Here is a 27463-nt window from a genome sequence, read left to right on the forward strand (position 1 = left end):
ATGTCTAAAGGATGACTGCCCTGTTACTTCTTGCTGACTTGGAACAATTCAAATTTTTTATCTTTTATATGTTGTTTTAATTGGGAGAATTTAACTCCTGTTTGGGACTGCTGGGTTTTCTACAAACAGACAGGAGACTCCTGCTTTAAGTGGGAGATATGGCATGTCTGATGATGACAAAAATCCAGGCATCCTCACATGAACTGCTATGCCAGTGTCAAGTTCCCCACATAAATCAGTGCTTCTGATTGCTATTTGAAAAAGAAAAAACTCTGATGGTGCAAAAGAAACATGCACATTCATTGTTACCTTTATCTTCTTATGTAAATCTTTACATTCTCTCTCCAGTACATCCTTGGTTCCATATGTAAGGTAACAAAGCTGGAAAACAAATTATAATGAAAAATAAAAAAAAAAGAAAGGTTTAAGAGTTTTATTCACAAGTGTCATGTACTCTTATTATTATCTGCATGTGCACAATATCACATATCTCACTGGCAATCAAATTTCTGTAAATTTAGCACAAAAGTGTACATGTGTGTATAGATGAGAATTAATTAATAGGTTGTCAAGCAAGTGTGTCTGCTACACACGAGTGCATATAACATCAATTGAATAACATCATTTTTTAGTGATGCAACTTAGTCAAGAGGGAATATGGACCTCATGTGTGCAGGAAAGGTGATGGGTGTAATTTACCTGCAGACCTGGGTTCGAATTTCATTAGAGTACGAAAAGTAATATATATATATATAGTTGTGATCTTCCTGTTGTTCTTTGGGCACCAGTTTTTATGGATTTCAGTTTTTACACATCACAAATTAAAAGACATGATGGACCTATATTCTTCTGTGTGAACCATGGTCACAACAAAATTTCAAACTGAAACAAAATTATCAAGTACATGTCTTGTATATATCAGCTTATAAACCTAGTTAAACTACAAATACCATAGACCCTGATCTACCATTGCATAGTGTGCCAGTGGATCAGGGTCTGAGTTGTTTCCTTTTTGCAGTTGTACTCAACTTACATGAGAGTACATACAGTACAATATGCATACTTCTGGCACTAAATATTCATGATGCATAAGTATATACTAGAAAGTTTATGGTGATAAACACTGAAAATATTTCTTCTACTCTTTCTACACTTTGTGTTCAAATTGCTGAAACACTGGCAATGCACGCAGTTGAATCCAACTTACATGTGAGTATATACAGTAGTTACTTCTGATGAATTTCTCTTCTCATATACAATATGTTGATGGCTCAATTTTGACTTGTATACTTTGTTGGAACTGCATCGAATGATTCATGTTGGAAGATGCCTTTTTTAAGTCATGTTCTCTGAGTGTTTTCCAGTTGTAGGACATACCTAGGCAGGTGCATGGATAGGAGTGCTATCAGTAACACAGAGAATAAATGAATAATGGGAACACCCTGTACTATGAAATACCAGGAAGCCAAAACATTTCCTTGTATCAAACTTTGAACAGATCTATTTTTCTCCTGGGTAAGTTAAGATTGCCCAAGATTTTAAAGTCATCATGTAAAAGGTCATGGTTACAAAATAAATCATTCAACTGTGACCTTTTGATCTTTGCAGCTCAAGGCAGCATGTATGAATAAAAATAAAACTTTCATGTGGGTCTTCAGATGAATAGGAAAAATAACATGCAGGGCCATGCCAATGTGTTTCTTTTGGTACAGTGATTTCTTATCTACAGTGGTGGGTGATTATTTTTGTGGTAAACAATAATGGACCAACTAACATCTTTGCTAGCCATGGTTCCAATATGTTAACCCTATTTACACCTTGGCATATTGAGTAGATATTTCTGTGCTTTGGGTCAGTGAATTTCACTGGATGCAGTGGCAAGCCACATGGTCAAAACTTGGCGGTGGCCATACTGCAAGCAACAACCTTGGCATGCACTTTAGTCTGATTACATGGTCTACATTCAAGGTCACTGACTCCCTTGAACTAGAGGTATATGTGAAGACTGACTGATTAACTGACTGACTGACTGCCTGAGTGACTGATACTGAAATGGAAGCAAAGAGCCTTACCAAGACACACACCACAGCAAAAAGCCTTACCAAGATACACACCACAGCAAATAGCTTTACCAAGATACACACCACAGCAAAGAGCCTTACCAAGACACACATCACAGCAGTCAAATAGGGTTAGTCATGCCAGCATAAAACTCATAACCCATCAATTGTGAACTCATAGCAATAACCAATGGACCATTGTGTTATTTACACATATTTTCCACCATGGAGTGTGTGTGTGTGTGCATGTGAGTGTGCATGTTTGTCTCTCAGGACAATATACATGCAGGTCCCACACCAAATTGCAATGTAAACAGAAACCAATCCAAAAAGTGAATATTTGAAAATTGTGAAAAATTCTACTAGTATTTATCTCTTCATTCCAAAATGCTATTTTTTTCCCCCTACAACAGAAATTCTAGGAGCTATTCCAAATTACTGCATGTGATGTGTGTGTGTGTGATTTGGATTTTTAACGTAGCTTTAACCATTTTTCAGTCATATCACTATGATGTCTGCAGTGTGACAGTTTATAGTGATGTCTAGCACTGAGGCATCATGCCACAGACATGTAGAATGATGTCCCAGCCAGTCACATTATCCTGACACCAGGCTGACCAGTCCTACCACTAACCTCTTAATGTTGAGCACCAAGCGAGGCAGCTGTTAGTACCATTTTTGTAGGTCATTGGTATCACTCGGCTGGGGTTCAAATCCACAACCTCTTACATCTGAAGCGGATGCTCTAACCACTGGGCCACCAAAGTGGTCCAAATTACTGCTATACCAATGATAACAATTTCACAGGCACATTTTGCAATGAGTACATATCTCATAACCCTTTTATGAAAAGAAATAAAAATAAACATCAAAGAAATAGAACAGTGGACCTCAGAAATGAGACCAAAATCATAAGCTGTTTCTTGTAACAAAATCATAAGCTGTTTCTTGTAACAAAATCATAAGCTGTTTCTTGTAACAAAATCATGAGCTGTTTCTTGTACCAAAATCATAGGCTGTTTCTTGTAACAAAATCATGAGTTGTTTCTTGTAACAAAATCATAAGCTGTTTCTTGTAACAAAATCATGAGCTGTTTCTTGTAACAAAATCATAAGCTATTTCTTGTAACAAAATTATGAGCTGTTTCTTGTACCAAAATCATAAGCTGTTTCTCATAACAAAATCATGAGCTGTTTCTCGTAACAAAATCATAAGCTGTTTCTTGTAACAAAATCATAAGCCGTTTCTTGTACCAAAATCATGATCTGTTTCTTGTACCAAAATCAAAAGCTGTTTCTTGTAACAAAGTCATAAGCTGTTTCTTGTACCAAGATCGTAATGTATTTCTTGCTAAATGATTGCTTCATATTAGGATAATAACACCAGTGTAATATTTCATTTCCCTAATAACTTCAAATGACATTGTTGCACTGATAAACTCAAGGACCTGGAATTTAAATTATTCAACACAGACTTTATATGTTCCAGATGTGCAACCCACCCTATCTCCTATGTTTCTAGAGAGAGGCCACTACTCTCTAATTAGCAGTTTCCAATACTGCTGTCACACTGACCTCCAAATGTTTAAAGCCATTTAATGTACATTATTTCATTTCAATTAAACATGCAAGCCTGATCAGTCCACACAATTCAATACAATAAATCTCACTCTATACTCAGTCTTTTAGCTCATTTGCCATAAAAAGTGAACCTATTCTTACATATGTATGGTATCAAATGTGAGAGGTGGATTGTACACTGAACATAGGAAAGCATAAACCATTTGCACTAAGTGCCAACATAGGGACCCTCCATGTCAAGAGGTGGTGGTGATGTGTGATCTCCCCCATTCCATATGGTTTTAGGTTATCATAATCTAGGAGACAATCCACCAGGTGTTATTGTCCCATCCAGTAAACAATAAAATATGAAATTAATGGATGGAATAACAGATCTGAGAAGAGATAAAGAATAGAACAACACAAGCCCCATTATGCAAAATACAACAATACATCCATTACATAAACAAAATGAAATCGAACATTACATGTGAATGAATCACTTTCTCTCAGAATTAAAATTATAAAAATTATGCAAAATTCAATTAACTGTTCTGTTATACTAAGAGAACAAAGATATGATCAAATGACTGATTGAACACAGATTGCCAGCATGACAGCATCACCCTGTTTCTTCCCTTCTCTCTCTCTCATTTCTAGCCTTTTTGGGTCATCAACCTCTGGGTTGCAGACTGTGCTCTTTTCCCACTGTGCAATACCATATGGAGCCATTCTCTTACTTCAAAATAAAATATAGTATCTGACCTAAATAGATGTCATTTTTTTCTTCTTCTGGGATGAACAATATTCCTGCTTTTCACCTCCAAAGAACTAGCTATGGTCATTTCACCCTTAATACACATTCTCAACCCTATTAATGTAAATTTATGTTCTGTCTAGCTTCTCTCACATTCCAAACGACCAAGACATAATCAGCCCTCTCAGATATTATTATTGGCCTGCTGTGGCTGTAAATTTACCAGCTGATCTATCTGTCAACACATGGTTCCTAATGCTGTAACACCATAACACCATCAATTCTCAGTTGGAAAGAATTCACAACTTTGCAAGTCATTGATTCATTGACAGATTTTCAGACATAGAAGAAAAAAAATCAATCCTCAGCATAAATTATACAAATAATTTAAGACAGATAACTTACAGAATGACACAATTTGTATCAGAAGAAATGTAAGAAATCTTACACTACATGTTTCTATTTGCATACAAACAACTGCATCCAAACTCAATATCAATGAAATATTGTATGACATTCTTACAAAACATGAATCATATTACATGCACAATTATTTCTGAACTCGAGGAAAACTGAAGCATGAATTTAAAATCAATTCAACAATACTTACAAACTTACATCAATGAACACTATGTGTCATTGAGACTAACCTTGCCCTTTTTCAAACCCTCACTCACTTATCATCAGAGAATTCCTTCTGTCTCTTCTCTGACTCCAGGACTTTCAAATTTCCAGACCCCTTTGTCCCTTGGCGACTCGTTTAATGAGAAGAGTACTCTCTACTGGAGTTAGAGCCCCTCAGTCTTCCCCATTGGCAAAAATTCTTAGACTGACTAATATTGGAAGGGAGATTATTTTAAAACCCTGAAATCCATCTGGGAACATACACATACTCATTTAGCTTACACAATCAGGATGACTACTTTAACTGCCAAACTTCCTAAGACTCCCACAAAAGTCAGAATAATCCATTCTAGTCTGCCTTAATTAATAACTAGTCTGAAAAATATCATTTTATGATACCTTTTTTAAATGGCCCCTAGCTTCCTAAAAATTTTCCCTTGGTTTGTCTCAACTCTTGTCATCTTACTGCTATCGCATTGCACTCTATCTAGCTCTAACTGTTAATCAAAGGATCCCTAATTAAAATTCAAGTCATGCCCCAGGCAGAACAGATTCCATCTCTCACAGTCAACAATTTATGGCGAGTCTAACCCATACATTAAACATAATGTTTACGTGTCACACTGAGCTTTTGGCAGCCGAGTGTGTCAATATGTGTTTTATCCAGATCAGTATTGTGATCTGTGAAGGGTGCTATCTGACTTTGGAAGAAAAATACAACTTTTATTTAATCTACCTTGAGAGAATAAATTTAAACAATTTATTTGCAGAAATGTTTTCTCCACTGCAAATATGCAAATACAGTTTGTCTCTGACATTTCACATATGACCATGTACACTGCTCAGCCATGTCAGCAATGGAAATTAAACCCAGGACTCCAAAAGGGCAAAGATCAAGTTATACCCCATCCAGCATACCAAATCACTTAGAAATACGGAGGGCAAACCAATGCTGGAGGAAACTTGCATGCATTGTAAAAACGATGATGACAGAAGTTAAAAATATATGTACTTTACCAACATCATTGTCATTTTTATTCAAAATGATACTGTGGGTTCCTTCCAAAATTGGTTTATCTCCATTAAAAGTTTTTGTGGTTTGGTATACAGAGTCTGTGATATGGTGTGTATATTTTGCTACTCAGTTTTGTTCCTGAGGAGACAGAAATTAGGTCACTTGCATTAAGACATCATAGATAGTTCCTGAATGACATCATCAGCAGCCATATTTGCGGTCTGCTGGCAGATTTACTGTTGAGTTTATAGGGAGTTTGGAAGTTGAAATAAATTTATTGAATCTCACAATACTGTTACTAAAAATACATAAATAAACAGAACGCAAATCAGGCTTTCTGTTAGTATCTATATTTGTAATTTATAAGTTGATTTTGCTTCAGTGTTACTTGTTAAAAATGATCAAAATTTGGTGGTCTCATATAGGAGAAACTGCCCGGTTGCCCATCGTCCAGGTAAAATGGGCAGACTATTGTATGCTAGTGACTTATCGGAAAGCATCTATTGTGTATTTTTTCATGTTTATATATTAAGAGACTTAATCAATACATACAGAAAATTTGAAAGTCTTTTGCAAATCTATAGCAAGATCAATAATAGGTATCTCACACAGATTTTGAACTTGAATCCTAAAAATCATAACTGCATTCAAGCTGTATGCTTCCATATTTACACAACTGTACCTTCACAATAAAATTTAGACAAATGTATATTCACAATAAAATTTAGACAATTGTATCTTCACAATCAAATTTACACAACTGTATCTTCACAATCAAATTTACACAACTATACCTTCACAATAAAATTTAGACAAATGTATATTCACAATAAAATTTAGACAACTGTATCTTCACAATCAAATTTACACAACTGTATCTTCACAATCAAATTTACACAACTGTATCTTCACAATCAAATTTACACAACTATACCTTCACAATCAAATTTACACAACTGTATCTTCACAATAAAATTTACACAATTGTATCTTCACAATCAAATTTACACAACTGTATCTTCACAATCAAATTTACACAACTATACCGTCACAATAAAATTTAGACAAATATATCTTCACAATAAAATTTACACAACTGTATCTTCACAATAAAATTTACACAACTGTATCTTCACAATCAAATTTACAAAACTATACCTTCACAATCAAATTTAGACAAATGTATCTTCACAATAAAATTTACACAACTGTATCTTCACAATCAAATTTACACAACTGTATCTTCACAATCAAATTTACACAACTGTATCTTCACAATCAAATTTACACAACTATACCTTCACAATCAAATTCAGACAAATGTATCTTCACAATAAAATTTAAACAACTGTATCTTCACAATCAAATTTACACAACTGTACCTTCACAATCAAATTTTGGTGATAATTTATTCCAGTTTGGTTTAGTATTTTATGGCACAGCAACTCAAGTAGGTTAAGTGCAGTGACATTTGGTTCAAAGTACCCTGCCTAAGGGAAAATCACAGCAGAGGACTGATCCAATGGTAGCATTTATACCCACACACTTTCAGTCATGAGCTTAGCACACTAATGACTAAGTTACCATGGCTTGTGCCTTCATTAGTCACATCTTACAACATGCAGGATGGTGCATTAAGCCTATTCTACATCCTTGAGCCTACAGGAACACTTTGGATGGAAAGTCTACATTTTCAAGCCTATTGTCTCTTAAATGTTTTAAGATACCTGTCTCCCCATATCCTAAAAAGCTATTAAGCTTAAATCTTAAACTATCTCAAAGTCCAAGAATGTTTGTCATTCTGTACAATTTACTATGATGAAGTAAAAATCATGGAACCTTTTGGGATAGTTGTAGCATTTGTTGACAGCAAACGGAATTTCACTTAACTTCATTTCACTATTATTACCTGATAAACTGGATGAAATGCTCAGCTTCCTGGCTAATAGTGACTTTTAATCCAATTATATATGTTGCCTAGCTATATTGTAAAAAAATTTTGATTGGTTTTTTAAATAAATTTCTTAAAATATAATGGTAACATACCAATTGTAATGAGTATGATTTTATTTTACTTAAAAAAATTAAAATTACAAATAAGATCTTGAACCAACAGATCTTCTACTGGGCAAAAAGAATTTCCAGGAATTCAAGATAATACCATTTCTTCCTTTAACACTGAAACCATCTACGATATTCTTCTGTGGTAACAAGATTTTCAAATTAGCTGCTGGAGTGGACATAATGGATATGAGATTGGCACCTCTTTTAATTTTTTGAACATCATCATAAGTCTTTTGGTGAAAACCCCGTGTTGTAATGATCATGCATTGAGGGAAGTAGTGACAGACAGATTTTCAAGACTGCCATCATGGAAGCCACAGTGAATATACAGCTGGACCAATTAGGTATCCTAGTAAATCTATGAGAGAAAACCCCATGTTGATATATCCATCTATTTAAGAGCAGAGTAGTAATATAACTGAGATAGCCACCATGGTGGCCAAACTGAGGGTTAGTCATTTTCATTTCAGACAAACTAGACTCAATGAAGCCCTTCTGATGAAAAATAACTTTCCATTTAACAGCAGTACTGAAAATAAGACTTTCAAGATGGTCACATATTCAACATCAGATTAACACCACTTAATTTAAAATCAACAAAACATTATAAGAAGTCTTTCACTGAAACTTCCATGCTGATATGACCATTCACTGAAAATTCCATGCTTGCTGATATGACCATTCACTGAAAATTCCATGCTGATATGACCATTCACTGAAAATTCCATGCTGATATGAACATTCACTGAAAATTCCATGCTGATATGACCATTCACTGAAAATTTCATGCTGATATGAACAGTCACTGAAAATTCCATGCTGATATGACCATTCATTCAGGAACAGTGATAACAAGACTTTCAAGTTCGCTGCTGTGGCAGCCAAATTCAAAACTGATCAGCACCATTTTTATTTAGGATTAACGAGACGTCATAAGAAGTTTTCTGGTGAAAACCTGATGACAATATGACTTTCCATTCAGGAGATGTGGTAATAACAAGGTTTACAAGATTGCTACTTAATGACAACCATGCTGGGTGTCATATCGACACCATTTTCATTTAAGACCAACTGGACATCATAAAGAAGACATCAATATGACCATCAATGTAGAAGGAGTAGCAATAATAAGATTTTCAAGATGGATGACAAATCAGTGTTATTTTCATTTCTGATCAACTAGACATCATAAAAAATCTTTCAGAAAACCCATGTTAGTTTGATCATTCAACAAGGAGAAGTAGCAATAAAATGATTTTCAATATGGCTGCTGTGGTGGCCATATTAGCCGTCTGAGCAGAACCAATTTTATTTAGGAACAACTTCAATGAAAGTGTTTGTAAAGTTTTATGGCACTCATCCAAGTAGTTTAGGAGGAGTTGCAATAACAAATGATTGATAAACAAAAGATCATCCCACAAGCTTTTTTGGTCAATGACCAGCAGAGCTAAATAAATACAAAAGTTGTATTTTATTATGAAATATACTTTTACTTAAGCCATAGAAAATGTTGAGAGAGAGATAGAGAGAGAAAGAGGTGTTTAATAAGTTTATGTGCTTTAATGTAAATATGTAAACAGTAGTGGGTCACCAGGTACTTTACTGGTAGTTCCAGAAAACTCTGTCACCCTCTATACATAAACCCATTATTATCGCTATTAACAACATAGATATATGATAAGTATTATATACAACAGATTCAAAGCTCTGGAGCTGAAGCTTCAGTTTAGAGATTATAGGTCAGGTTCAACTTTCAAAAAATGTCTCAACTTTAAGTAAAATCTTTGATAAAATTGTGTGTGCTGTTTATTTGTAAAGAAACAAGATAACTGCATTAAACCAATGTTAAGAAACAAGCTGGCAATTCATGGTCCTAATGCTGAGATACTGACCTTAAATCTGACTTTACAGAAAATTTATGAAGATGAGAAGATCCAAGATTATGGGGGTTAGTCAACTGATCAAAGTTAGACTCCAGTGCTCCAGTTACCAAATGAACATGACCAACCATCTCTGACACCAGTTTTTGAGGTTACTACAGCATCCTAGGAGACTAGAACTGCTCTCTTTCAATTTCTGTCTCACCCTTTTCAGTTACCATATATGCCTAATTTTTGGTGCATGCCAGTAAAACTTCCAAACTGTGCTAAGACATACTAAGTTTGCATTGTAAATCATGAGTGAAACAACCACTGTGGAATTATAATTTACCATAACAGTTAACCACTATCACATACCAATTCTTAAGAAGCAATTGGGGTAAAAAGAAAATGAAAAATTTATTAATATAAAGTTTTCTTGTAAAATATTGGGAAGCAATATTCATTTCATTCTGAAATGCATACATCTGAATCAAAGAATATCAGCATGGAGGCTTCATGAATTAGTTCTTCCCAGACATTTAATTTTTGTGCTTTTTTAGTAGCAGCTGAGCAAATGTTTTAGAGGATTAATGCATTCACCACATCATCCTTGATTACACAAATACACAAATGCTGCCCTAAGGAATATAGCCAAACATGCTGATTTCTAAACCCCAGTTTGCAATTGCATTTTTCCTACAATAGTGCATGTATGGTAGATCACAAATATTTAGCAGATGTTGTCTGGTGCAAGTTTCCCACAGAACTGAAAATTGCAAAACAACCAAACAAACCTATCTGTGTATGTATATATTTTTAATGGAAGCCTAGTGTGTCTAATTTGATGAATTTCCAACTAAAGTGGTTCCACTCTTGAGAAGTCCTTCAGGTCATCTTGCCCAGTACCAAAATAGCACATTTCGAAACATTCTGTCCCTCTCATGAGAGGTCAACCCTTTTTTAAAAGGGACACATATGCTGTGCAGAAATGGATGCATTATGAGAGGAAAAACAGTATTTAGAACCAGGTCATAACAAGTTATTTTGAAACATTATATTTCTTTTTTTTTTTTAATCAAACCCTTTAAATCTGACAGTATGAAGGTCTGATTACATCAAACTGTGTTTTTTTCTTCTATGTTTTAAAATTACATTTGTTTTCAAAGAAAACTTGAACTGTGTAAGTGTTATCATGGTGAATAAATAGCAAACAGCTAACAGAATTTCTTAATCAAAAATCTTATGCGGCTGGGAAAGAATCAGGTACAACAGTAAATTTAATGTCACAAGCCATAATTCTGTTACACCAATTACATATTAGAGTTGTTGTTGTTGTTGTTGTAGGGTTTAACACCATTTTTCAGCACACAATAGGCTATACATGGTGGCCAGTATTAATGGTGGAGGAAGAACCTGGAAAAAAACTGGAAAGAACCACCGACCCATGAGAAGCTACTGGCAAGCTTTCTCACATACCCACATTAGCCGAATCCGAGACTCGCACCCACGCAGACAGAGGTGAGATGGCAGTGATCCGTAATGGAGAGCGCTGTAGACCACTCAGCCACTTGGGGCCCCACATATTAGAGAGTGTGGTGGACTTTCACCCATGGCTTGTGACAATACTTTAAATCATAATTAGAGTTTTCATGAACATACATTTTGTATATATATATATAATTCAATAATTAATTTAAAAATTGTATGTTGTGAAGGCTGATTATAAAACACATTATATCCTTCTTTTAAACATGTGGTTATCATTTGGGATGAGTTAACTACAAAGTTAGAGAATTCAACTCATGCATTTAGGCTGGGATAGTGTAACAGAATGACTGATGGAAGTACAGATAGGTATCAGATATTCCTAATTCTTTGTTGTTTGTGGAATAAAAACAGATGAAGTCAATCAAAGCTTGGCATAACCAGTCATTTCCCATCAAACTGCAGTGACAGTACCAGGCAAAGGTGTGAAGTGGAGGTATCATTTCAATATATTCCAATTACATGATATTAATACATGACGGTGACATAATATGACAGTGACATTTCTCAACCTGCCATTCCCCATGACAGGCACTGTAGTGTTTTCTTGCCATTCACCATGACAGGCACTATTGTGTTTTCTTGCCATTCACCATGACAGGCACTGTTGTGTTTTCTTGCCATTCACCATGACAGGCACTGTTGTGTTTTCTTGCCATTCATCATGACAGGCACTGTTGTGCAGTAACAGATTAATAAATACACCATAAAAAAGACCATAATGCAAAGTAGATTTTGAATAGAAGACAAATGTCAGTGCTGAAAATAGCCACATAAAAGAATGAATGATGAAGAGATGTATGTGAATTTGCACATATAAATATAAAATAACAACCCCATATGTTTCAATTCCTAGTATACTTACATATATATATATATATATATATATATATATATATATATATATATATATATATATATATATATATATATATATATATATATATATATATATATAGCTTTACATATAAAGTAGAATTTTCCTTGTTCCTATTTTTTAAAAAATTATTCTCATGTGATGTAACATACTTTGTCTCCTAAAAGGCAAGTTCCTCCAGGGTTTGGGCCAGATAAAGGATTTTTACAACCACACCCTATGATGTAAAAAAGCAGATAAAATCAAGTCACAGGTGGCAGGATGGATACAACATAGTTTAACCTGTGATACAAAGAAATGCACATTAACTGTGGTTGATTGTATCAAAATAATATATTCTGTGCCCACAAAATATACATTAATTGATAATGCAAAGCTCTGACTAATCATTGTGAACCAGTGATTAACACCATGCAGTGATATATGCTGGAGGAATATATTTATTAGAACTGACTAATCACAGCAGTGTGTGCACTCACTAGATAATATTCTGATATGCAGGCAATTGGATATGATTAAAGGGATTATCTTTACCAATGTGAATGAGGGATAATAGTCAGTAATGTCCTTAAAGGTGGCAGCATCAGAACAAAGTGGCCCAACATTATTTCTGTTTTACTTTCTGCTTTAAAAACACAGAACCGATAGCATCTTCCTCTTGCTTTAAAAATGTTTCTGTCTTACAGATCATGAAAGTTATTGTCACTCACAGTTAAAAAAAACAAATGGGGGAACTAAGTTGTCTGGGTAAACAGGAGCTCTATGTGTGTGCATGTGTGTGTGTGTGTGATTTGGATTTTTAATGTACCTTTACAAATTTTCCAGTCAAATCACAACGATGTCTGCAGTGTGGCAGTTTATAGTAATGTCTAACACTGGGGCATCGTGCTGCAGACATGTAGCACCTTGTCTCACCAAAACACATCATCCCTACACCAGGCTGACCAGTCCTAACACTAACCTCATAATGCTGAGCACTAAGCAAGGCAACTGCAAGTACCAATTTTGTAAGTCTTTGGTATGACTCAGCCGGGGTTCGAACCCATGACCTGTATTCGAGGTGGACACTCTAACACTTATGCCACCGGAGCAGTCAAAAGAAAGTGCAAAAGAAAGTGTGTGTGTGTGTGTGCATGTGTGTGTGTGTGTGTTTGTGTGTGATTTGGATTTTTAATGTAGCTTTAAAAAAATTTCAGTCATATCGCTACAATGTCTGCAGTGTGACAGTTTATAGTGATGTCTAGCACTGCGGCATCATGCCACAGACATGTAGTATGATGTCCCAACCAGTCACATTATCCTGATACCAGGCCGACCAGTCCTAACACTAACCTAAATGCTGAATGCCAAGCAAGGCATCTGTCGCACCATTTTTGTAAGTCTTTGGTATGACTCGGCTGGGGACTGAACCCATGACCTCCTGCATCTGAGGCGGATGCTCTAACCACTAGGCCACAGAAGCAGTCCGTCAAAAGAAGGAGTTGATCAATCAGTAAGCAAATATTAAGCATAATCGGGGCCCCGAGTGGCCGAGTGGTCTAAAGCGCTCACCGTTACGGATCACTGCCATCTCACCTCTGTCTGCGTGAGTTTGAGTCTCAGCCTCGGCTAACGTTGGTACATGAGAAAGCTTGCCAGTAGCTTCTCGTTGGTCGGTGGTTCTTCCCGGGGTTTTCCAGGGTTCTTCCTCCACCAATTATACTGGCCGCCATGTATAGCCTATCTTGTGCTGAAAAATGGCGTTAAACCCTACAACAACATTAAGCATAATCAATGCTGACAATGGAAAATCATATACTCTCATATCTACATAAAAAAATGGAATGTGCATTATTTTCACACAATTACCTTTGTGATTCTTTTCCATAATTCTTTTTTAACATACACATTTCTCTAGAATTCTATAATCCAGGTAGCTTTCAATGATTTGTTGTTAATAATTCTTTAGATGTTTAGTGGGTGGGTGTAATTTAGTCTTTCAAAAAATTATTTTGGGGTTGTTTTTGCTTTTTCTAAGAATCTAATGTACACTTACCAAATACTGATACAAGTTTGAGATTGATAGCTTACTATAAAACACTGTTAAAAGTGACAGAGTGATCGTTTGCTATAAAACACTGATAAAAGTGACAGATTGATTGCTTGCTATAAAACATTGGTAAAAGTTAGAGTGACTGTTTACTATAAAACACTGAAAAAAGTGACAAAGTGATAGCTTGCTATAAAACATTGGTAAAAGTTAGAGTGATTGTTTGCTATAAAACACTGATAAAAGTGACAGAGTGATAGTTTGCTATTAAGCACTGATAGAAGTGACAAAGTGATGGCTTGCTATATAAAACACTGATAAAATTGACAAAGTGATAGCTTGCTATAAAACTGATAAAAGTGATAGTTTGCTATAAAACACTGATAAAACTGACAAAGTAATAGCTTGCTATAAAACACTGATAAAAATGATAAAGTGATGGCTTGCTATAAAACACTAATAAAAATGATAAAGTGATGGTTTGCTATAAAACACTGATAAAATTGATAGTGATAGTTTTCAATAAAACACTGATAAAAGTTTGAGAGTGATAGCTTGCTATAAAACACCGATAAAAGTGACAGTGATAGTTTTCTATAAAACACAATTAGAAGTGACAAGAGTGATAGATTGCTATAAAACACTGATAAAATGACAGTGATAGCTGGCTATAAAACACTGAAAGAAATGACAGTGATAGTTGGCTATAAAGCATTGATAAAAGTTACAGAGTTATAGCATGCCATAAAACACTGATAAAACTGACTGAGTGATAGCTTGCTATAAAACACTGATACAAGTGACATAGTGATAGCTTGCTATAAAACATTGGTAAAAGTTAGAGTGATTGTTTACTATAAAACACTGATAAAAGTGACAGAGTGATAGCGTGATATAAAACACTTATAAAAGTAACAGTGATAGCTTGCTACAAAACACTGACAAAAGTGACAGAACGACAGTTTGCAATAAAACACTGATAGAAGTGACAGTGTGATAGTTTGCTATAAAACCCAGGTAAAAGTGACAAAGTGATAGTTTGCAATAAAACAATGATAAAAGTAAGTGTGACAGTTTGCTATAAAACCCAGATAAAAGTGACAGTGATAGTTTGCTATAAAACACTAATAAAAGTGACAAAGTGATAGTTTGCTATAAAACCCTGATAAAAGTGACAGTGATAGTTTGTCATAAAACACTAATAAAAGTGACAGAGTGATAGTTTGCAATAAAACAATGATAAAAAAAACAGTGTGATAGTTTGCTATAAAACCCAGATAAAAGTGACAGTGATAGTTTGCAATAAAACAATGATAAAAGTAAGTGTGACAGTTTGCTATAAAACCCAGATAAAAGTGACAGTGACAGTTTGCTATAAAACACTAATAAAAGTGACAAAGTGATAGTTTGCTATAAAACACTGATAGAAGTCACTGATAGTTTGCTATAAAACACTGATAGAAGTGACTGATAGTTTGCTATAAAACACTGATAAAAGTGACAAAGTGATAGCTTGCTATATAAAACACTGATAAAATTGACAAAGTGATGGTTTGTTATAAAACACTGATAAAATTGACAAAGTGATAGCTTGTTATAAAACACTGATAAAACTGACAAAGTGATGGCTTGTTATAAAACACTGATAAAACTGACAAAGTGATGGCTTGTTATAAAACACTGATAAAATTGACAAAGTGATAGCTTGCTATAAAACACTGATAAAAGTGGCAGTGATAGCTTGCTATAAAACACTGATAAAAGTGGCAGTGATAGCTTGCTATAAAACACTGATAAAGTGATATAGTAATAGTTTGCTATCAAATATTGATAAAAGTGATACATATTCAAATGAAGAAGTCATGACTGCATACTTTCACTTTGTGTAAAAGAAAAGCATCACATTTTAATTCTGGAGTAGTAGACCATCTTCAAAGCTTTAATAAAAAAGTTAGTTTAATTGGAGAGATTATTTTTAGTGACATACATATTCAGAAGAAATAAAGTACATGCACTGTCAGCTTTGATATTCGGTCTTTTAATTTTTATTTCAGATACCAATAAATTTGTGTTTCTTGTTCAAATATATGTTTTTTTATTATGAGATGAACAAACAGTATCTTTTTTAATGACAATGGAATGTGCAATTTCATCAGGACTTCAAGTAATAAAAAGATATAAATTTTGTACAGAGATTTTTTTTGTTATTGATTTCTGAGTATATTGTTACAGAAGGCAGAACTCTGAGATTTTGAAAATAATTTTGGTAATTTTGGTATCTGAGTATAATTATTATTATTATGAAGGCCATGACTTCTTATTTGAAATGGGTGGATTGATTTGATATAAAGCCCATCCATATATATATATATATATATATATATATATATATATATATATATATATATGCTCTTAAATTCTTAATGAATTTTATTTTGATTTCATTTAATAGCATTTCAACACACTGCAGGTTATATAGAAAAGTTTTCCAGAGAGGATAAGGAAGAATCTGGGGCTTCTGTATCCTTTATAAACATTGTATATAAGAAATTGAAGTTAACAGCATTAAATTTTTATATATACTAGGTTGTAGAGGTAAGTGGTATTACTGGTATACCTATTTTCCACTGTATTTTTTTTCAGCAGAAAATATCACAGTACTTTTTCACTGTTCTGGTATGCTGGTTGTTTCTGTTAGTAAGGAATGTACAGAAATTGTTATGAATTACATTAACAAGCATGTTTTCATTATTCATGACAAAATAGTTTTAAAAAATTATTCATTTATTTCCAAAACAGTTTTATCTGTCACAATGTAATGCTGAATGTGACAAATATGCTTCTATTTATGATCCTTTATTTACATGTTTGACATGTGTCATGCATGTTAACATGGTGTCCAAATGGAATGTTGTGAAACATACTATTGACAAATCAAACTTTCATAAACACTTCTGATCAAAAAGATGAAAGACCCCATCATTTTCTTTATTAGCATATGGGGATGAGCTAAGTATACGTATTCCTTTGTAAGACTGAGAATCATTCTACAATTTTCAGAGGTGCACTTGTTTTCTATCTGATCTCCAGTAATTTTTAATGTCCACTAAATATTTTCTCATTCACCGAGTAAGTGTGTTTTATGTTTATGTTTGATGGCATCCCATTCAAACTTTCCCTGCCTATTATATGAATATTGTAACTAGAAGACTGTAGGCTTCGCTATCAAAACGTCTTATTCTTATCAATAGGCCCTTTAATTTCGTAAAGATGTTTTTCAGAGCATCTGCTAAACTGTAAGCTTAATCACCGCATTATAGATACAGTTTTTAGATTACAACTTATACAACAATTAACACAGCAAATTCATCTACTTAAAGGTACTGGTCATTTCATATTTATGGTGGGTGGGGGAAGGAGACTGATTTTCTTTTGAACTGAAATATTTCTTTATCTCAAGATAATTAATTTATTCCCAAAAATATCATGGATATACTTATATAATATCATGGATATAGTAATATAATAGCATGGATATTCTAATATAATATCATGGATATCCTAATATAATATCATGGATATAGTAATATAATATCATGGATATCCTAATATAATATCATGGATATAGTAATATAATATCATGGATATCCTAATATAATATCATGGATATCCTAATATAATATCATGGATATAGTAATATAATATCATGGATATCCTAATATAATATCATGGATATAGTAATATAATATCATGGATATCCTAATATAATATCATGGATATCCTAATATAATATCATGGATATACTACTATAATATCATGGATATACTAATATAATATCCTTTTTTTAAATTCTTTTTTTTTTATTAACCCCGTAATAGGTTGACCAATGGGTCGGGGAACCATCCCAAGGTCACCTTACAATCAAACATTTCTGGTTATCAGATAATTTAGGGATAATAAATATAATCTACAGAGAAAGAAAAAACACACACACTTATACACACATGCATATGGCACACAATCTAGGAGACATGGACTTTGTGATATTACAGTAATTTGTTCCTGTTTACCATCAAGTCAGATACAAGTTACATGTTCATTATTGAGGTCCATTTTTGAAGGAATTGGTCCTCTTTTTTATTTACCTTGGCAGTGTATTTTTCAATGTTCTTATGCATTGCAACTATTTGCTTAAAAGCAAAAATAGAAGGATTTTTCACATTGAATCTGCAAGTATAAATATAATATTTTGCCAAAATAAGCAGGAAATTACCCAAACTGTCCAGTTGTTCACTTCCTAAGAATGTTTCTTTTTTTAACAGATGTACAATATCTGGGCAAAAGGGTGCAAAATCTTCAATAAAACGGTAACAAAACTGTGAAATAATACTGCAGTAATAATATATTGGTCAGCTGAATGGGGATACAAATGTATATTTAGCCACTGCTCTAGTAATAGTGCTGGGGTTACAATATTTGTTAGAAATACTTTTGAATTTATAATTCATAGAGAAAGATGTGACAGTCAAGGGAGATTTATTATTTTAGATATTACAATTAATGGCAACAGAATAACCCTCGTGAATTTGTATGGTTATAATGATGATAATCCTAGCTTTCTTAGAAAGTTAAAGGAGATTTTATTTTTTGAGAACTCATCAACTATAATGTGTGGAGACTGGAATACTGTTCAAGACTAAGATTTGGATACTTATAATATTTTACATGACAAACACCAACACTCTAGGGCAGCGATTCAAGACCTGAAAAACAAATTGGAATTAATTGATCCCTGGCAAAATTCCAATCAAGACTTAAAGATGTATAGCTGGAGGCAAAAATCTCCCTTGAAACAAAGTAGATTAGATTACTTTCTTGTATCGGATGACATTCATATGAATACAGCTGATGTATGTATCTTACCAGGGTATAAGACTGATCATTCAGCTATTGTTTCGAGTGTGGCATTTTCAACATTTCCAAGGGGTAAAGGATATTGGAAATTTAATGCCCAACTGTTGAGGAACATTGAGTATACTGATTTGGTCAAAAAGTGTATAACTGACACTGTAAATGAATATTATGTAGGGGGAAATAAAGACGACTGTCTCCATGTTTCTCGTTCCTGTAATGACCAAATGTTCTTTGAAAACTATATGTTATTCTATTAGGAAAACAAAAGAGAAACGGGAAAAATTAAAGAAAATTGAGCAGGAAATAATAGAAATTCAGGGGGGATTGTCGAATAACATAGATGGGGAAACTCTGGAACATTTCGAGTGAAAAAAAAGCAGAATTAGAGGAATCTAGGAAAAGATACATAGAAGGTGTTATGTTAAGATCTAAAGCTAGATGGTATGAATTTGGAGAAAAAAGCACAAAGTACTTTTTAAATCTTGAAAAAATAAACTTTGTCAATAAGACAATAAAGGAAATTATTTTAGATGATGGGACACATATATCTGACCAAATAGATATTTTAGAAGCTCAAAAACAGTTTTATATGGAATTGTTCAAAAGTAGAATTGCTCAGCTTGATGACGAGGCTACTCAATAAACTCGAAATAGACTTTTTAATCACAATATTAAACTTAGTCAAGAGGAAAGAGAATCATGCGAGGGTCTGCTTACAATTAATGAATTCGGAATGTCTCTAAAACGGATGGAAAATGAAAAAGTTCTGGCTTGGATGGATTCACTGTAGAGTTCTATAAATTCTTTTGGAAGTCTCTTGGGGAATTTAAATGTAGATCAATAAATTATGGATATACTGTAGGAAAACTTTCAGATTTTCAGACTCAAGGAGTCATCACATGTCTACCAAAGGAAGAAAAAGACAGAAGATATTTTAAAAACTGGAGACCTATATCACTTTTAAATATTGACTATAAGATTGCTTTGGGAGCAATTGCAGCTTGGAATAAAAAGGTTCTTCCATCAATAATCAGTGATACTCAAAAAGAATATATGATGGGTAGATTCATTGGAGAAAACACCACAGGGCTCTCAAAACTCACTTATTTCGAGTGCAAGAACAAACTTAAAGACCTAATAATGTTTCCTACCTGAAATATTCTCAGTAGGTTTTTTATTTTTTAATGTTTTTCTAATTTCATGGTGTTTGTTTTTGCAATATTAATATTATATGTTTTTATCTTATAGGTGTTGTCTAATGTTGTAAAGCGCTTAGAGCTTCTAAAGATTAGGCGCTATACAAAGTCTTCATTATTATTATTATTATATGATATCATGGACCAACTTGAGAATGAAAACAGATATGGTTTATTATTGTTAATAGACTTCGAAAAAGCCTTTGACTCAATTAACTGGATCTTTGTGGAAGAAGCTTTACAATCTTTTAATTTTGGTGATTCCGTTTGTAAGTGGTTTAAACTGTTTTGTAATGACTCTAATAGTTGTGTTATAAATAATGGCCATATGTCATCTTTTTTAGACTTGAAAGAGGATGTTGTCAAGGAGATCCCCTTGCACCTTATTTGTTTATCATTGGGGTTGAGATTTTAGCTATAACTTTAAAGCAAAATGTGGATGTACGGGGAGTAATCTTTGACGCCAGAGAATATAAATTGGGTCAGTATGCCGATGACGCTTTTATTCTTCTTGATGCATCTCATTTTTCTCTTGAAGCAACTATGAATATCTTGCAAGGTTTTTTCCTATTATCTGGACTTAAATGTAACATAACTAATATAATATCATGGCCATACTAATATAATATCATGGATATACTAATATAATATTGTGTTATTTTGCTATAAATCTGAATTTTCCTCCAACTACTGACAGATGAAATTAAACAAAAAAGTGTCAGGCCCTTGCCCCAGAATATTAATTTGTTGGTAGTCATATAATTGCAGTATACCATGGTACATATCACACTACATTCAGAAATACCACGGTACACATTTCTTTGTGGTATCCATCTCCACTAGGGTGGTACTAAAGTTTGAACAGACAGTCCAAATTGATCTTCTGGATCACCTCAGAATAAAATAAGACATCATTTTATTTCATTTATATATGTAGTATGAATCAAGCATACTATGAGATAATACAAGAACTACAATTTGTTCTGGAAAATGATAAAATCAACGGAATGTCCAAATGTTGGGACCAGGTTTTTCTGTGGATCCACTTATTCGGAAGATGACTGGTTACAAACCCTCACTTTTTATTGCAGCCGATAGCAAGGTATGGTCAATTTATTTATTCTAAATGACAGACTGGTTACTGTCTAGTCATCTAAGTAGCTACAACACAGCAAAGCAGTCCATTGTTTATAGTCTGTCAGAAAAATGTGTTTTAAGGAAATAGTTTCAGATTGGTTTGAAAGCTGTCAGTTAATAATTTAATTACAATCAAGCAGTTTATTACTCCAAAATTCAAACTGAAAATCAAGTAGGAAATCAATGCCAATTTAGATGTATTACTCAATTCTCAATAGAACAAAATCCAAGAATATGCCAAATGCTCTTATTGGTTACAGCATTTATTAAAAGAAGACACAGCTAATGAACAAGTTTCATCCAAGGAATTTAAAGTAGTCATCATTTTTATTGATAAGATTTCTACTTTGTGCATGCAACTAACCATACATTAGATTTCCTTTCAAAGCATTATTGACATGTGTAAATTTTGTTAAGGAAAGAGAAAAAATGGGAAGAAAATTATTACTGAGAAACAGTGTATCTAGAATTTTACTCCTGCAAAAAGAAATTGTGGGGGGAGGCAGAATACATATGAACAGGGTTTTAACAATAGAACAAGTCAACTACTTTGCTTGCAGATTTCTCAAGTTTACAACAACAACACAATAAAAAAAACACTACTACTACTGCTAATAACAATAATAATAATAATGATAACAACAATTCATTACAAAATTAGGCCCCATTCTGTTCATATGTGTTTAAAGTGTCGTTTTGGAAGATAATTACCATGCTCTTTTTATCCTAGGGGAAACAATTGTTCTAGCACATTGTAAAGTGTCAAATTTTGAATTGTATTGAACCTTAAAGTTGAATGCGTTGAGCATTAAAATTTTATCACAATCAAACCAGAAAAGTCTTCAACCTTTCTTCATCCCCCCCTCCGTCAGTGTTAAAACTTGAAAGGCTAGAATTTATGACAGAGTGAGATTTGACCATGGCATTGATATATTGTCCTGAGAAAGAAAACATTTGAGATACCAACCATAGCCGCTTGATAGGAACCCATGTCAAGTTATCATTTTCAAAGGGAAATTGATATGCATCATAAGCTAAGATCTGACGAAAGAAATGATTATCTTGGGAAAAATTTTGAAACCGCTGCTTACAATTGGCCAGAGAAAATTAAGGCATACACTTTAGAAGTAATGTAAATTTAAACTGATGACTTTGGTCGAAATTCTTTAATCTGAAATACTGAAAGAGGAGTAGTTTGGCAATGAGGAAGCCTGAAAAGAATAGTGCTTTTCTCGTTAAACAAGAAAAGGGGACCAGGTGACTGTCTTGTAAGAAAAGACAGGGTTTAGTGCTAGGACACATAATTTCTGAAAGAGAACAGTATTAAGGTATTCAATTTTAATTTTCCTTGTAATTTTCTATTTTCATTTGTTTGTTTTATGCAAATGTGTTTGATATGACTAGGATTCATATTATGTATCGTTTATTCAATTTCATGGAAATCTGTTAATGCTAGCTTATTGATAGAATTGACGACTGCATGCTATCCAAGTTTTCATATGTGAAGGATTTCAAAGGGTTATATGAAATAATTTTCTTGGTCTGTTAGGACTTATCATGAGTTAATGATAATCACATATTTATATCTGATTTTGCAATGTTTAAATAATCTTGTAAGTTAGGGATTGTGGTGATCTAGAATTTTTTGAATTTTATGCAATAGTAATCGAGCATGTGGTAGCGTAGGCAAAGAGATATGGTAATGTTATATATACTGCTAATGTGTTAATTATGGCCTGTCGCTGTCAAGCGAGGCTTATGTTATATTGGATTAGTTCAGAATATAGGCAGTGTGGAAAGCTAGTATGCTTATGAGTAAAGTAAGTGAGGGTATTTTATGTACATGTAGAAAGTGGAACATACAGAGATTTAGGGGTAATTTTGTCTTTTAAGGAAACAGCTTTCTGGGGAGAGACGAGACAGTCAGAAGACAGAAGTCTGAAAAAAAAGGAGTGACAAATTCAGAATAAAGGACTAGGAAGTCCAGGAAGGGGTGAAGCATAGAGAATAGGAAGGCTCAAGGAAATAGGAAGACGATGATACACTGTAAAGGGAGAAAAGTGATGCAATCAGTCATAGACAATGCGCTCTTTTCACTACTCGTTATTATGATGAAATAAATCCAAATCAGACAATGCTATAAATTCTGGTGACATACTTACATTGAACAGGAGTTGCTGCTATTAATCATTATTGATTAAATTTGTTATTTTTCTTGTCTAAGGAGGCTCGTATTGCATTATTTCTTTCCAATATTCTTGCTCAGTTTTCCATTGAAATTCTATCTTTCCACTCCTACCGGGCTGTAATATCGATAGAGGTTATCCTCTAGATAATGCCAGCTAAATCCAATTAACCACCCCTCTTACAAAGAGGGCGATGTTACACATATTTTGATGTAACTGTACTAAGGGGAACTAGTCACAAGTGATAGGATTTTTCTTTTCCACATTTACTATAGACCTAATGCCTCCAATTCTACATGCTGACTTGCACTACTTTCTTTTCTTGGATTTAGGTTGCACACAAGACGCCGGGTGGGGATTTAAGCCATACACATGGCACCACCACGGTTCTGTGCATACATGCTCTTTGGGGCATTTGATTACTAGATAAGTGGAAATTGGCCCATACACTCGTCTTAGGGTCCAAGAAGGGTAGGGAAAAAGGGACTTAGCAAATGGCTCCTTGAGTAGACCTGAACACTCCCAATTGCCAGGGATGTACTTAAGATCAAATATCTGCCCACCTGTCTATTTCAGGGTTATCCTACTTACCAATTTAGTGTTAGCCACTTTCATAATCAAAGTCAAGCTTTTGAGTTGTACATCTTCCTGCACTTAAGATAATTAAGAAATTTTGAGTACAAAGTGTACATGACAGCATCATCAATAGTCAAAGTGTACATGACAGTATCATCAATGGAGTCAAAGTGTACATGACAGTATCAACAATTGAGTCAATGTGTACATGACAGTATCATCAATACAGTACAAAGTGTACAGGACAGTATCATCAATAGAGTCAGTGTGCATGACAGTATCGCCAATCGAGTCAAAGTGTACATGACAATGTCATCAATAGAGTCAAAGTTACTTTTTAATACTTTTGAGATCATGGCTGTAATTTGAGAATATTTTGGCCAGTGTACAAAAGAATCACATCTGAAAGTTCAATACAGAATTACACAATTAATTGTAAAATTTATCTTTATGAGCTAAATAATTCCAAATTAAACTGCAACTACCCAACTTTATTTTAAGCACTTTATATCTACTAAAAGAGATTCAAATTTCCCAACAACTGGTCACTAATTTAAATTTTAAAGTATTAAGTGAAACATGCTATCAATAATGACTTCTTTGTTTCCAATGCCTCAGCATGCACTATAACCTAACACCATTGCCCCTAAGTGGCTGCTGATAATATATGTACAGAACCCTAAATTTAACAGTAAATAAAGATATACTCCTCTATTATAGATATACCATTATTAAATTTATCAAGAGAATTTAGAAAAATTATACAGTAGACATGTCTTGAGAGACCACTGCTATCAGAGACCATCTGTCTTGAGAGACCAGGTTCTCCATGTACAGATTTATTGATTATATAGTATTATGACCTGTTATGAGAGACCACCTGTCATGAGAGACCATTAAGTTCTGGCAAAAAGGGTGGTCCTTCAGGAGAGCTTCCACTGTAAACAAATGTATCTTCTCTTCTAAAACTTATGTAAATACCACAGTACCTGAAATAACTATATTTAGCCTGATAATACTATATTAGAGACAACTTATTTTTGTTGAACCTATCCGGTCATGATGTTCAATGAGAAGGTCTTGAACTTTTTAATAGTGTTATACAGAAAATTTTAATTTTGCATTTTAAGGGTTTACCCTTTTTTGCCTTCATCTTTGTATTGTATGCCTTTTGGAATTTTTTTTTGGCATCATCTTTATCTTTCATCATTATCTCCACAGTGCATGCATATATGCATGTATTCACATTTTGTTGGAATGATTCGTGGGGCTCAGACAAAGATTTGGTCTCAATCAATTTTTGATTTAGCACTATATAGCTAGAATTATGCTATCATTATGCATATTTGATTTGTGTTGTGTGTTTAATTTTTGTCCATGATTCAGGGTTGTGGATGGAGTTTTTACATACCTGACTTTTTTCATGCCTTTAAACGTTAACAAGATCTTTACTAGAATCTGGGTTCAAGGCCTAAACTTATTTGCGAAATAGTGGGATTTTCCATTAGAATATTTACTGCAAAGGTCAAAGTGGGCATGTATATGAGGGGACTTGGTAAAAAAAATTTTTTATCAGTTTTAATAACAGTCTGTATCATCATCAGTTGTGTTTAGATATAATTTGAGAGGAATTTTTTTTCTCCAAATTATTTATTGGAATTGCTAAGTACTCACAGTTATTTTAAATAATACATTACTTTCATATTACTGTGAACTCCCTCAAAGACATTCTTGATTGCATCATTGTGGTACATCAGAACATTCAAGACTACTGGTACATGAGGACATTCAAGATTATTGGAATTCGTCTGGTACATTCTATACTTTTGGACTTGTAACATGACATTTAGGATTATTTGGGACTTACTTCACAATAATGTAAGTGTTTCTTAAATTTTCACCTTGTAGCTTCAAGAAATAAATAAAAATAACTTGCTGATTTGACTAAACTTGTTGGTTTTAATTTCTTTCTGTTACATAGTTTCAGACCAAGAGTCATAAGAGAAGCTGGAGGCTCATCTGGGATCTGAATTTCTTTTAAAACATTTCAGAGACATTAAAAATTGCCTTTAAAATTTAAATTGACTTTGTTCTGGAATTTTCCTTGACTCTGGTAAAGATTTTAATTTCACACATTTCAAAAATCTTTAGTGAGACCAGTAAGTACTCGCCTTGTCACCTAATGTTGAGAATGCTGTTTCAAATTCTATCCAGAAGGGGTTAGAGAGTATGGAAAATGGATAAGTTGCTTGAGCTTGCCAGACATTATGATCTGTCTGAAGCGAAAGCTTCTTTAATAAAGTAAGATATAAAGAATTTTTTATTCACTATTTGCTGACAAACACAATTTTGGATGATAAAGCTTTGGGTTTGATTAGTAAGTAATATTCTCAGCATGTTTTTTATAATTATTTTCTAATTTCATGGTGTTTGTTTTTGTAATCATATCATTATAAGTTTTTGATCTTATAGGTATTGTCTAATGTTGTAAAGCGCTTAGAGCTTCTAAAGATTAGGCGCTATACAAAGTCCTCATTATTATTATTATTATTATTATTAAGTGTATCCCATGTTTTGATAGGAAATTAATGGAATTACATATTTAAAAAAGCAGATGGAATTGGAATTAGCAAAGCTTCAGCTTCAGAAACAAATGATGGCATGCAGAGAGTCAGAGAAGAGAGAGAAATACAAAAGCAGACAGATGAAGAAGAGAAATAATCCAGATAGAGAGAGAAAAGGGAAGAGAGAAAAAGAATAATAGGAAATACCAATGCAAATGCAGAGAAAGGAAATGAAAAATAAATTAAATTAATCTGAACTGGCACATAGAACACACACACACACACACACGCACACTCAAGATTTGATTGGTAAAAAAATATTATGTTAGTACCCCCTTTTCTGGATAAAGAAGTTGATACATACTTTGTCCACTTTGAGAAAATTGATGATAGCTTGAAATGGCCAGGAGAACATTTGACTTTATTATTATAAAGTGTATTTATTGGCAAAGCTTGTGAAGTCTACACATCACTTTCAGTACAACAGAGTGCTGATT

At 33.5% G+C, this 27463-nt stretch overlaps 1 protein-coding gene across 4 annotated transcripts in view; it reads right to left on the reverse strand.

Moving 5' to 3' along the window:
• Positions 1-27463, reverse strand: part of LOC149803284 (diacylglycerol kinase epsilon-like) — a 211615-nt gene that overhangs the window by 103283 nt on the left and 80869 nt on the right. For all 4 annotated transcript variants that reach the window (XM_089952971.1, XM_089952970.1, XM_089952968.1 and 1 more), the window contains one exon: positions 310-381. In XM_089952971.1, coding sequence (XP_089809097.1) covers positions 310-381 — 72 coding nt within the window. The remainder of the gene's footprint in view (positions 1-309; positions 382-27463) is intronic.

The sequence above is a fragment of the Sinohyriopsis cumingii genome, chromosome 3, assembly GCF_028554795.1.
Source record: "Sinohyriopsis cumingii isolate HCF-2022 chromosome 3, ASM2855479v2, whole genome shotgun sequence".
Taxonomy (NCBI): Eukaryota; Metazoa; Mollusca; class Bivalvia; order Unionida; family Unionidae; genus Sinohyriopsis; species Sinohyriopsis cumingii.